Source organism: Capra hircus, chromosome 4 (genome assembly GCF_001704415.2).
Source record: "Capra hircus breed San Clemente chromosome 4, ASM170441v1, whole genome shotgun sequence".
NCBI lineage: Eukaryota > Metazoa > Chordata > Mammalia > Artiodactyla > Bovidae > Capra > Capra hircus.
Genome location: NC_030811.1, coordinates 5,185,404 through 5,198,348, shown reverse-complemented (window position 1 = coordinate 5,198,348; position 12,945 = coordinate 5,185,404). Strand labels below are relative to the sequence as shown.

Here is a 12,945-nt window from a genome sequence, read left to right as displayed (position 1 = left end):
TAAGATGCTGTGGAAAAACCTAACAAATCTTTTGGCCGATCCAGTGTCAGTCACACCAATGTCAGTGCAGCTGAGAAGAATTAGAAACGGACAAGGAGGAATACAAAAGCGGAGGACGAATAATTTAGTTCAAACCTGATGCAGAGTGAACTTGTCACTACTAGAAAACAGCACAACTGTATTGTGCATAGAGTTTTCTTCTTCATCCTTATTTGATGAAATATCTGCAGCAGACACCTATAAAAAGCAAAATACACAAAATGTGAAGTCATACTTCTCACCTGTATTATACCTGGTTGGAAAGTTTAAGAAGATTCATATTTAAAATGTAACTTTTTCCAGAGATCACACTAACAATTCTAAATTAGACTATTATTGCCAAGATAATATTATAAAGTATGGCATTTTTTATTCACTTAATTGTTTCTTTATAGAGCTACAAGTCTCACAGATCAGGAAGTAATGAGAAAACAAATCTGTCTTTACGAAGACTTGATTAACCAGAAATTCTAATCAAGAAACAAAGAGTGTATTATTTATGTGTACACATACACACACACACACACACATATGTATGTATCATTCTATTTCAGTGACTCTTGAAGCCGGCAATGGGTGCACTCCAAACTGAGATGTACAAAGATATAAATACAAAATACACATCAGATTTTAAAGACTTAGTAACAAACAAAAAATAATGTAGATATAGCTCATAAATAATTTTGTGCGTTTTAAAAATTACATGTTGATATGATGTTATTTTGAACATAATGAATCAAAAAGTATATATTAAAATTAAATTTCATTGTTCCTTTTTTTTTTGATGTAGCTACTAGAAAGGTTTTTTTGTTTTAGTAGGTAGAGGGTACGTTTTGGCCAAGCTGCATGGCTTGCTAGATCTTATTTCCCCAGCAAGGGACTGAACCCAGGCCCCTTGGCAGTGAGTCAGGGTGGAATCCTAACCAATGGACCTCTAGGAAATTCCCTAGAAAGTTATAAGTTGCATATATAGGTCACACGGGGCTTCCCTGGTGGCTCAGCTGGTAAAGAATCTGCCTGCAATGCAAGAGACCAGGGTTCAATCCCTAAGTCAAGAAGATTCCCTGGAAAAGGGAATGGTTACCCATTCCAGTATTCTTGACTGGAGAATCCCATGGACAGAGGAGCCTGGTGGGCTACAGTCCATGGGGTTACAAAGAGTTGGACATGACCGAGCAACTAATATCTTAGTACCTTATAGGTCACATATTTCTTTGGGGGCAGCAATGCTTCAGAATATAATCATTTTGAGTAACTTGTCAAAATTTCAGTATTAGCCAAAGGATTATCAACCACAGTCATTAAGTTATGGACTTAGTTAAATGTGACCAAATCAACTAGGTACACACTGGCTTGTTAATAATTATTTCCAGAGTGCTTATCATGAAAAAAGCTCTGAATTGGATGTTAAAAAAAGAGGATAAGAAAACCAATGCCAAAATTATATACCCTGTTTGCTTTAAAAGCTTACAATCTAGTGTGGAAGAATTGAGCTGAAACACAAAGTAAAAATAGAATTATTGTTCTTGACAAACGACTGACAAAAGAGTAACTAAATAGAAGAAATATGTTACAGTAATAAATTTTTTCAATATACATGAGTTTAAACGCAGTTTTAACGGACATTTCTACTGTTTCACAGTGTCAACAATAAAAACAATTTGCAACCACAAAGGCCTAAAGATAACAAGGGAAAAGTGTAAACAACCCAATTAGTCAAGTCAGCATGAGGGAATGACTGAAACTACAAAAAATCCAAACTTATGAAGAATTATGCAGTATTTAAAAAAATAGCAAGGTGGAAAGCTGTATGGATTTCCATATAGAAAGTCATCACACTACACTGCTGAGGTGAAAAATAAGCTGCAGACAACTACACAAGCTGCAGCCCCATGACATCAAACACAGCAAAACGGCTGTGTTGTCTGCCCGTGGACACACATCACATAAGGGGTTGCTGGTTCTGCCAGTCAAAGGCGGCTCAATGCTGGCAATCTCATATGAATCAGCCTAAAATGTAAATGCCCAAATCAGGTGAAAGTGAGAGAATTAGGACTCAGGAGGTAGCAGCAATAGAAACACTCTGATCTATATATAATGTTTAAAATTTTTAAATTGAGGAAAGATAGCTGATAAAAAACTGTTGTAACTCCCTTATCAACAAACAAGCTACATGACCATCTCTACAAATGCAAAAAAAAAAAAAAAAAAAAAAAAACCCAAAAAACTGACAGAATCTATTTTCTGACATCTACTCCTGATTCAAAAAATATCACAGCGAACTATGAATAGAAAAGAATCTCCTCAAACTTATTTGGGATGTCTATTAAAACTAAACACCATACTTAATTATGAAAAACTATCTGCTTTCTCCTCACGGTCAAAAACAAGATTACCTAAGCTCATCACTTCTATTCCAACTGTACTGAAAGTTATCGCAAATTCAATAAAAAAGAGACACAAAAGGACTCTAGATTAAAAAGAAAGACAAAGTTTATCTCTGTCTTTGCAGACAACATGATCATTTATGTAGAAAATCCCATGGATTCTACAAATAAGCAATTAGAATAAGGGAGTTTGATATAGTTATAGTATACACAACCTTACTGTATACACAAGCAATACACAAAAATAAGCAGTATTTCTAAATACTAGCAACTGACAAAAACAATCTGAAATTAAGACAACACTACCATTAACAACAGCATAAAAATATGGTAGAGATAAATCTGATTAACAGTGTCTGTTCAACCTATCTGTTAAACTAAACATTACTGAAAGAAACTAAAGAAATGGAAATACTGGTGTTCATGGATTCAAAAACTCAATATGGTTAAAATGTCAATTTTTCCCAAGTTAATCTATATTTTGAACACAAACCCAGGTTTAGCAGGTTTATTTTATAGGTACTGACAAGCTAACACTAAAATTAATATAGAAGTACAAGGGATTTAGAATAGCCAAAACAACTTTGAAAAGTAGGAAATCCAAAGACAAAGAGTGTCTGATTTCAAGAGCAGTTGTAAAGTAGAAGTAATCACAGCAGTGCGGCAGCAGCCTAAACAAATGCTTAAGAATGACGAAAGGCAATTCAGAGAAACAGTGCTCAGACAACTGGCTATTCACAGCATGTGAAAAAAAGAGAACGTTCATCCTTAATCATAGTTAAAAAACTCAAATTGGATCACAGATCTAAGTGTAATACCTTTCTAAAAGCAGAGCATCTTTGTGACCCTGGATTACATAAATATTTCTCAGCACCAGAAAGCACAATCCAAAGGGGGAAAATATCAATAAATTGGACTCTATCAAAATTAAATCATCTGCTCTTCAAAAGACACAGTTAAGAACATGCAAAGGCAGACTGCAAATCATATATATGATAAAGAGCTTGTTTCCAGAATATAGAAATCTCAACTCAGTAAATTAAAAAAAAAAACCTACTAATTTATTTTTAATATATTAAAAATTTGAAGGGCGACTTTATGAAAGAAGATATACAGACAGCACGTTAGCACCTAAAAAGCTGATGAACATCAGGAGTCACTAGAGAAGCACAAAGACGACACTATTAACATGCCTGTTTCAGTGGCTAAAATTAAGATGACTGGCCACACCAAATGTAGGTGAGTAGGCGGAAGAAATAGAGCCTTGTACAGTCTTACAAATATAAAATGTCACACCCAAGGTGAAAACTAGCCTTTCCTTGAAGAGCTAAGCCTATACCTACCATATATCCAGCATTCCATCTCTACGTGATTATCCATGAGGAAAAAAAAAAAGTCCACATATGAACTGAGATATAAAAGTTTAGAGCACACTTATTTCTAAGAGACAAAAAAATGGACATGAACTTAATGTTCCTAAATAGGTGAACAGACAAACTGTGGCACACCCATACTATGTAACACTTTTAAGCAACAAAATGGAACGCACTGCTAACATACAAGAGCATGAATTAATATCAAAATAAGTATGCTGAGTGAAATAAGTCACATCAAAAAGAGAATATTCAGTATGATTTCACTTATAAACTCCAGAAAATGCAAACTAATCAACAGCGATGGAAATCAGATCAGGCACTACCCAGGGGTGAGGCCAGAAGGAAGACAAGGGTCTTTGGGGCAGCACAAAGGAATTCTGGGGTTGAGGATGCTCTTAATTGCAGTGTGGGTTTCATGGGTGCAACCATATGTCAAAACCTACACAGCTGTACACTTCAGATATCTGTACCTTCTTTTATATCAATTTTATCTCAGTAAGTCTACCAATTTGGGGGCGGGGGAAGGGAGGGAGGAGACAGGGAAGGAGGAATTTGCTTTTTTAATAAAGGACCACAATCCAGGTTTCTTTACTTCTTTAGTAGGAAAACTGAATAATTCTACCTGTCTCCTGAACTTAACATGACAATTGGAAACTGAAAAACAGGTTATCAGTAAAATAGTAAAGTCACTGCATGAAATGTTTGCCATTATTTGCCAAACGTGATTTTTTTCATCACATTTAAGTAAAGCCTTCTAATGTGCCAGTGAGCAAATATTTACCCACCTGAAATTCAAATTAAAAGACAGTCAAAATCTCCAACATTTTTAGAGTCCACACTAACCTACAACATCCCTAATTTCTTCTGTAAACAACATTACAACACTGAGAACTACTACAGTCAAAAACTTAAAGCGCCCACATAATTAAATTCTTCCTATAAACTCAAGAATATGACGGGAATTTTTTTTTATAGAAGAGCAAATATATTGCATACTGGATTTTGGGAAGGGTTGGCACAGAAAGGTCAGAGTCAAAGAGGAAGGGAGGAAAAGAAAAAAGGCATGAGAAGGCAGGAAATATAAAGGAAACTTCGTCAGAGGTTTAAAAAGAAAGCTGGCTCAGTGGTAGGGTCCGCCTGCCAATGCAGGAGACACGGGTTCGATCCCTGATCCGGGATGATCCCTCATGCTGCGGAGCAACCAAGCCCGCCTGCCACAACCACTGAGCCTGCGCCCCAGAGTCCATGCTCCGCAGTGAGAGAAGAGACCGCAACGACAGCTCCTGCACCACAGCCAGAGGGCAGCCCCTACTTGCCTGCCGCACACAGAGAAAAGCAACAAAGACCCAACATAGTCAGAAATAAGCAAATGCGCAAATTTGAGGTGACTTTAGCCTATTTATGTGACTCTCAGCATCTAAAGTTCAGTTCAGTCACTCAGTCGTGTCCGACTCTTTGCAATCCCATGGACTGCAGCACACCAGGCCTCCCTGTCCATCACCGACTCCCGGAGCTTGCTCAACTCACGTCCATTGAGTAACTTGGCATAAGTGAGAGTATCAGCATCAGCCGACACATTAAGGACTACAGCGAATGTGAAGGCAGCAGGCCTTACCCCAGGTAACACGACTGCCCCGATTCCACTCTTCAATTTTGATCTGCCTCGGCCGCCTCGTCCAGACAGTCCTGCACCGCGAGGCCTCCGCTTTCCTGGAAATCCAGACCCCCGGCCCTACACAACAGATACGGAAAAGTCAGCATTCTGTAAAGGCTCAGAAGAATTTTACATCCAAATGTGAGATAAACCATCATATGAAATGTTACACAAATACACTTGCTTCTTTTCTTCCAATCGAATGATAGCTATTAAGGGACCAGGCTTATCATTTGCATCTGCCAATACGTGTTCTACAACCTAAACATCTGCAACCTTAAAAATCAAACATGGGTCTGTCACTGTGAATGCCTTGCATCAGTAAACCCCTGTCACTGTATTTCCATTTCCTAACCTTACATCCAAGGTGGCTAGAACAGACACACCTCTAACCACATACTTTCATGTGTAACTAATTTTATCACATACAGAGCAAGTGTAGGGAAGGACTCTCTCTGGCTGGCTTCTTATGAGTATACTAAGAGTTAAGACACACTGAGTACTCACTACGTACTGCTCGAAGCACTTGTTCCTCTCAACAATCTCATATGGTCACTACTATCTTATTATCCCCATGTTAGAGATAAGGACACTGAGGAATATGGGCTTTCGGGAGATGCTAGTGATAAAAAATCTGCCTGCCAATGCAGGAGACTCAAGAGACCTGGTTTGATTACTGGGTTGGGAATATCCCCTGGACGAGGACATGGCAACCCACTCCAATATTCTTGCCTGGAAAATCCCATTGACAAAGGAGCCTGGTGGGCTACAGTCCAGCCCTAGAGTCCAACTGAAGCAACTGAGCATGCACCTACCCTGAGGAATAAAATGGTTAAGTAACTTGCCCAAGTCATATAGCTGGCAAGTCTGGCTCCAGTGTCTACATTCTTAACCAATACTCTGTACTGCCGCAATGCGTCAAAAATAATTTTTAAGTGTACAGTAGTAATTTTTTGTCATTAAAATTGTCAATTTCCTTTAATCATTCAAAATCTGATGAAAGTAAAAGGCTTGCTTTAAATCAATGAGATAATAAATACTTGAAATAGAAATAATTTATCTGAATTTTTATCTAATACAAGAAAAAAATCTTTGGAAAAACATGTTGAATTTCCTGATATCTTAACAAATAAGTACTGAGGTTATTTGTTTTTATGATTTTCTTATTCCCAGAGTTATTACTATCTGAAAAAAACCTGGCATCTACACACCTACTTACATATACTTAAGATTACTAAAATGCTCGGGAAAATCCTGATTTTTTTCCCCTCACAAGTGAAGTAACATGCCATATCTTCAATGGATCTCACTTTCCATAGTTTGAAATACTGAGCTCATTACCTCCTCGGCAGAATGGTTTCCAAGCACATAAATTATGGCTACATCGTGAGCGTAAGGAAGACACACAGGAACAAACGGGAAGGGGGTCTTTTTTCCCTTCAGCTTAGTAAGTACAGCCAGCTTCCAGTTTTCCATCTGTCTCTCTTTATCCTCTTAAGCTCCTCTCCTTCAAATATCAAGCTTCTCAGAACAAGACACAGGGTAGGGTTGGACTGGATAGTCTTTGTTTCTTAATCGGTATAAAAGACTTTTTACAAGTCAGTGATTGAATCAAGACTATAGCAATCCCTCAACTCATTTTTCCTCAGCACCCAATGACACGGGTTAAGAAAAAGTAGAAAATGAGTGGTATACGCTTCAAAATGGTCAAGCAAGACTTCTAAGCTCTTAAAAAGATATTTACATTCTCAATACCTTGCATTAGTATCTGAGTGAGCTGAAAACTAGTTCTTCCAATAGTGATAGAAAATAAGAAAGCAGAATCTAGAACTCCTTTGAAATCCTTATTCTAAATTAAAAACCATTATTCTAGAATTATATTAAATGAAGATGAAATACTGTCTTCTCTAGTCAGTAACGTTTTAACTTTTCAGATGATTAACATTTTTTTCAAATTAATTTTTCACCCTTCAAAATGCATAAGATTGCTTAACTTACAGTCAAGGACTAGCAGAATTATCCACCAAAGATATGAAAAAGTTTCTATAATTTTTATTAACAGATAATGAAATCTGCTGCAATTCTGCTATTTCTTTTCCAATTATGTATAAAACATTAATGTAGTTTTTCTTTTGTTCTTTTCTGAGCAACAAAATTTTATATCATGAACAAGTCCTTAATTACTTTATAGCCTATGGGACAAGGATTTCCCCCAACAGAAAAAATACTGCTAATTATAAAAGGAAACATTAAAAAGGTATTAGAAATTTACACTTAAGATCAGTCAAGTAAAATGGCAATTTAATTCCCTCCTAGTCCAGGTTTCTAAAGGCAAGCATGTTGCTTCTTCATATTAAAAATTTTAGATGTAAAAAGTGGCTCTGAAAAATAGAAAAGTTTAATTCTTAACTTCTATTCGGACAAAACCAACCAGAAAGAAATGACATATGAATGTAAATGCAGTTTTATTTACCACTTTGATGCTCCAAATGGCACTGCCAGGAAGCTGCCTGGGTTTAAAAATTTCCCGACCTTCTGAAATGTCTGGGGACCAGGAAGGTGGGCTCACTGTATTATGGGTACTCCAAGCCCCCTAGGATATGGCAGGTGAGAAAATAGATGTATAAAACTCCGCAACGTAAAAGGTCAAAGCCAGCAACTAAGGAATTTTAGAACAGCAAAAACAAATGCAGACGTATGGAAACTTAGGACAAATTGCTTCAAGGAAGTAAGGAAAGTAAGCTTACCACTTAACAGTGACTTTATGTTTAAATGTTTGCAGCTACAATTTACATTAAATGTTATATTCTGGTTGAAACATCAGTACAATAAAGCATATTAATTTAAGGTTTATGCAACATCAACATTGACTTCCGAACAGCAATTATAGCACGAAGATATAAATAAATGTCAATCAAACTTTAAATATTAAAACTATAAGAAACCATTTGGGCATTACTCTTTTCTAACGACTATCACTCTGCCAGAAAGGGGAAATGAGTAAACTTAAAGAATGTTATGTATACTTCTTGCTATAAACCACCGAAACAGTAGGCCAAAAAATGCAATCAGAAACATGAGCCATCAACAGACACATTCACTGTAAAATCTGGAAAGTCAGTTTGTAACCATAAGATGTAAACACCATTATAATCCTACCATTTAATTACTGTTCCTTCAGTGCCCACTAGTTGTGGACTTTGGTTTTTATTTTTATTTAGGGGATTATTACACTTATATTACATCCAAGGCACTAATTCGAAAAGCAGTAAATTGTTAAAGCAAATTGTCCTAAATTTGCAAATTAAAATGCCTGAACTATCTGATTATTTATACGAGAAATAGTACTTATCAAAATAGTTAAAATAAAACTAACACATTTTGCTTCCAAATAATTACATTCAGAAATAACCTGGACTAATCTGATGAGGAAGCAGCAAAAAGAAAAATGTTTACTCCACAAAGGTAACATTTTAAAAGAAAAACACAAAACAAATGTCAAATAATAAAAAACCTATTTTGAATTAGATAATTCAACAATGCATGCTACGGTTTTACCAAATTAAATGATTAAAAGTAAAGACAAAAAACATGTTACTTACCAGGTTTCTAGAATACTAACAAACTAACAAGTAGTTGCCTATTAATCACATTAAAATACCATCAGGGAATTTGAATAATCAACCAGAAGTAAGAACTTGACTACCCTTTGGGGAGGAGACTGTTAATGAAGTAACAGTATTTTGAGAAGGACCACACAGGGAGCCTGGCTTCGCTTTAATTAACCTCCCCTCGGCTCAGCTAACAGCTACACTGGCTTCACAGACACGTCGCTGTCCCACTAAGGGATCATCCTGCATCTCGAGCCACACCTGGCCTCCTTCCCGCTGCATCCAGGGTCTTCTGCAGCCTCTGCGCTGCTGAAAGCGATTTCTCCTGTAATTTTACTCCAACTCTCAACAAACAAGTGTAGTTCTGCCGGGCTCCTTTGCTCCCCTCACTGACCCATCCCGGCCTCCAAGGCACCTTCCTCCTTCCACTTGACTCGGAAGCCTGGACCCCTCTCCTCTCTCTGGTTTTGTTCTCAATGGTATTTATCTATAATGAGGGCTGTAAACACCATCTTGGATGCTGCTGTTCCCCAAATTCTCATTTCTGTTTCTAGAATGTTCTGAAAATTAAAGCATCAGTCGCTTAGTCATGTCTGACTCTTTGTGACCCCATGGACTGCAGCCCGCCAGGCTCCTCTGTCCATGGAATTCTCCAGGCAAGAATACTGGAGTGGGTTGCCATTTCCTCCCCCAGGGGATCTTCTGGACCCAGGGATTGTACCCGGGGCTCCTGCATTGCAGGCGGACTCTTCACCACGTGAGCCGCCAGGGCAGTCATGTTCTGAAAGCTCCAAGTTATTACGATTTTCTGCTTCCCTCTCAGCATCTCTGTCTGGTGACCCTAAACCTCTCCAGTCACCACGTCTAACCTCTCTCCCTTCACAAGTCCCATCTCCCCATCTCTCCGCCCTTACACATGGACCCCAGCTGAGTCAGAAAACGGGTAGTCCTTAGACCTGTTCTCTTCCCTCAGCACTCTCCTCTGCCGCTTCAGGCCTCCCCCACCACTCCTCTGAGCCGAACCATCGGGACCTTCAGCGGCTTGATCTCCAGCCAGTCCTGACCATCCTGCTTCTCTGCGCCCCCCATGGCCAGCACCACATCCAAGCTCTCCTGTGTCTGTGTGTCCTTCTCAAGCCTTTCTCCACACGGCAATCAGACGGACTCCCAAAAGCTGTAAGCCCGACCAAGCAAGACACTCCAAACCTTTCCTACACCTTCTGACAGTGCCCGGGACACTGAAAATCAAACCTTTCCCACTGCCTCTCTTCGATCTCATCTGGGCCGCCGATCCGCCTGATCGGATCTCCTCCCCGGCGGGGACCTCCTGCCTCACAGCGACCCCAACCACCCCATGGCCAGCGTTTTCCGGCTCTTCGGATACGGCCTCACCTCGTCCTCCTCAGAGAGGCCTTTCCCTAGCTCTCCAGTCAACTATGGTCTCCCTCACCACACCTGAAGCATCCTCACAATGAACACAACACGGGGTCTTAAATTATTCAGAGGTAGAGTTGGGGCAAGAGATATCTAGAGTGAGTTCTCTTAATATATCCACTCAATATTCTTCTCTGAGGAGATCTGGCTAGTGTTGCACATCTTAAATTCCTTTTGGTAGATCATTTAATGTTATTACATCAGTAGACAGTTCTTACAATATACCATAAAAGGTCATACTCTAAAATAATATTATTTCATCATAATTTAAAAGTTAGTTTGATGCTATAGTTGTATCTCATTTCAAAAAGCATTCACACCACATAACACGGATGAAGGAAATGAAGGGCTCTACAGATGAAGACTGCTTAGATGCCGTTTTCAACTGCTATGAAAAACTTATACAAAAAAGCATGGGTAATTACATTACAAACTTTAACAAGTATGTTATCAAAAAGCATTGGAAAGTAGAGCCCATGCAATTTTATAGAAGATGAAGAAAAATTATGATTACTCTTAGATATTTTGACAAAGAAGAAATTACCTAATATATACCTGAGACCGTAAAACTAGAAACTGCCTTAATTATCAACTTCAGTTATAAATTATCCTTCAGATCTCGGTTGTGATCAAAAAGCGTTTACAGAGACCACTCAGAAAAGGTCAGCTTCCCCATCTACTGCAATGTGGTTTATCCCATTTTTACGCCTGATTTTACCTGTATTTATCTATAGCCATAAGCTTGAGGGCAGACACACTATTTTTGCTCACTGCTAAGCTAAGTAGGCATTCTGTTCAGCACCTATTGAACATCTATTTTCTACATCGCCTTTTTGCACACATATATTCAAAATGCATCCATAAACACTGTACTACAATATGAAACACTAACTCCATTGGTGGTAGCCCAGAATCTTAAGATTTCTTCACCTGTTAAAAACTTACCAACATATCCCACGCACTGTGACTCTTAAATCTATCTACAAACTCAACTAGAAACAAGAGGGTTAAAGAAGGTCAAGAGAATTCAAGTTACAAAGAGAGCTAAATATGAATACAACGAACTTGATCTCAAATGCCACAGAAACTTTAAAAATACTACTCTGCACAGATTGAATTAGGTTCCAACAATAATTACTGTTTGATGTTGGTATTTTCCTTTCTGCTGAGGCCAATCTCTCAGGTAAATTTCTCAACTTAGTAAATTACACAGCTGTTCCTGTTTCAAGGAAGAGGAAGTGGGAACAATAAGGACTGGGGGAGGGTAGGCTACTGCGAGCAACTTTGTTGGAAATCAAATCCTGCTGCTGGCTGTGAAGTGAGATCAGCCTCACAGCTGGAGTCCAAGAGGACCCTCGTGGACTCTATCAGCTTCAAGTGTGGTCAGAGAATGTTCGCATCTTCTGGGGAAATCCACCCCTAAGTCAATCTCAAGTGTACCCTCTCCTAACACACTACGCAAACCAAGATTGCTGTTAACAGGTGAGTTTGATTTAGAGAAAGGGAGGACGGTGGAGAGAGAGGAGAAAGGAGGGCAACCAGTAAGAGAAACTGAAGACGTAAGTGCTCATAATTTGTCTTTCTGGGACACACATTCACTCATGTACATTACAGCCATTACAGAAACAATTCGTTTTTATGACTTACAGAATTCTTTTAACGTAAGCAAGTCATATACAAAACTGAGTTCAACATCAAATAGGAAAAGCTTAGTCCTGAGAGTGATTTGATAAGATATATACTATATAAAGTAGAGAAATAGCTGTTGCCAGTTTTAACCTTCAGTAATTTAAGAAAGCAAACTTGGCTGGTGCTAGCTGTCATTTTGGTAATGGCTTAAAAAAATCCAACAGGCACAAGAAAACTGACAGGGATGCGTACTTCTAATCTGTACGTCTTGTAGCTTGACACCCCAAAGGGCAAGACGCTTTGGGGGATGAAAACTAGTCTCTCAGTGGTTTAGAGCAGTGCTTCTTGGACTTGAGGCTGCACGGGGTTCTTCTTAAAGTTAACATTTCCACTCAAGCAAAGGTGAGGCCTGAAATTCAGAGTAACAGACTCCGAGGTGACATTGATATTGCTAGTCTGCAGGCACACCGTGGGCAGCAGGGGTCTGGTCATTCCTCCTAGAAAGCACGCCTGAGTGGAGCTCTTCCTCCTGCTGCCTGCTTCCCCACAGCACCTGTGGGCCCCTCTACTATGCATCTCACACACACACAGAATAATTAAATAGCAGTTTAGTTCTAAAATGTGTGCAGCCATTAGGCAGCTTTGAACTTGAAAACCTGCTACCCTTTTGCATTTCCTGTGGCCAGTGTTTGACTCGGTCAGGCCTGCAGTTATTTTCACTGGCACGTTTCTTTAGAAATAGTTATGAGTCAACGTGTTGGGTTTCAGGACCACCTCTGCAGAACTACATTTAACACATAAATATCACATCCTTC

The 12,945-nt window shown here is 38.8% G+C and overlaps 1 protein-coding gene across 18 annotated transcripts in view; it reads right to left on the bottom strand.

The window, feature by feature from the left end:
* Positions 1 to 12,945, bottom strand: part of KMT2C (lysine methyltransferase 2C) — a 258,254-nt gene that overhangs the window by 79,700 nt on the left and 165,609 nt on the right. For 17 of the 18 annotated variants that reach the window (XR_001917926.1, XM_018046667.1, XM_018046672.1 and 14 more), the window contains exons 15-17: positions 7,930 to 8,049; positions 5,418 to 5,534; positions 136 to 237 (exon numbers count right to left, since the gene is read on the bottom strand). Coding sequence is in view for 17 of the 18 variants with exons in the window: in XM_018046667.1 (XP_017902156.1) it covers positions 136 to 237; positions 5,418 to 5,534; positions 7,930 to 8,049 (339 nt within the window). In the remaining variant the exon portion in view is untranslated. The remainder of the gene's footprint in view (positions 1 to 135; positions 238 to 5,417; positions 5,535 to 7,929; positions 8,050 to 12,945) is intronic. The other variant, XM_018046678.1, reaches the window with a different exon arrangement.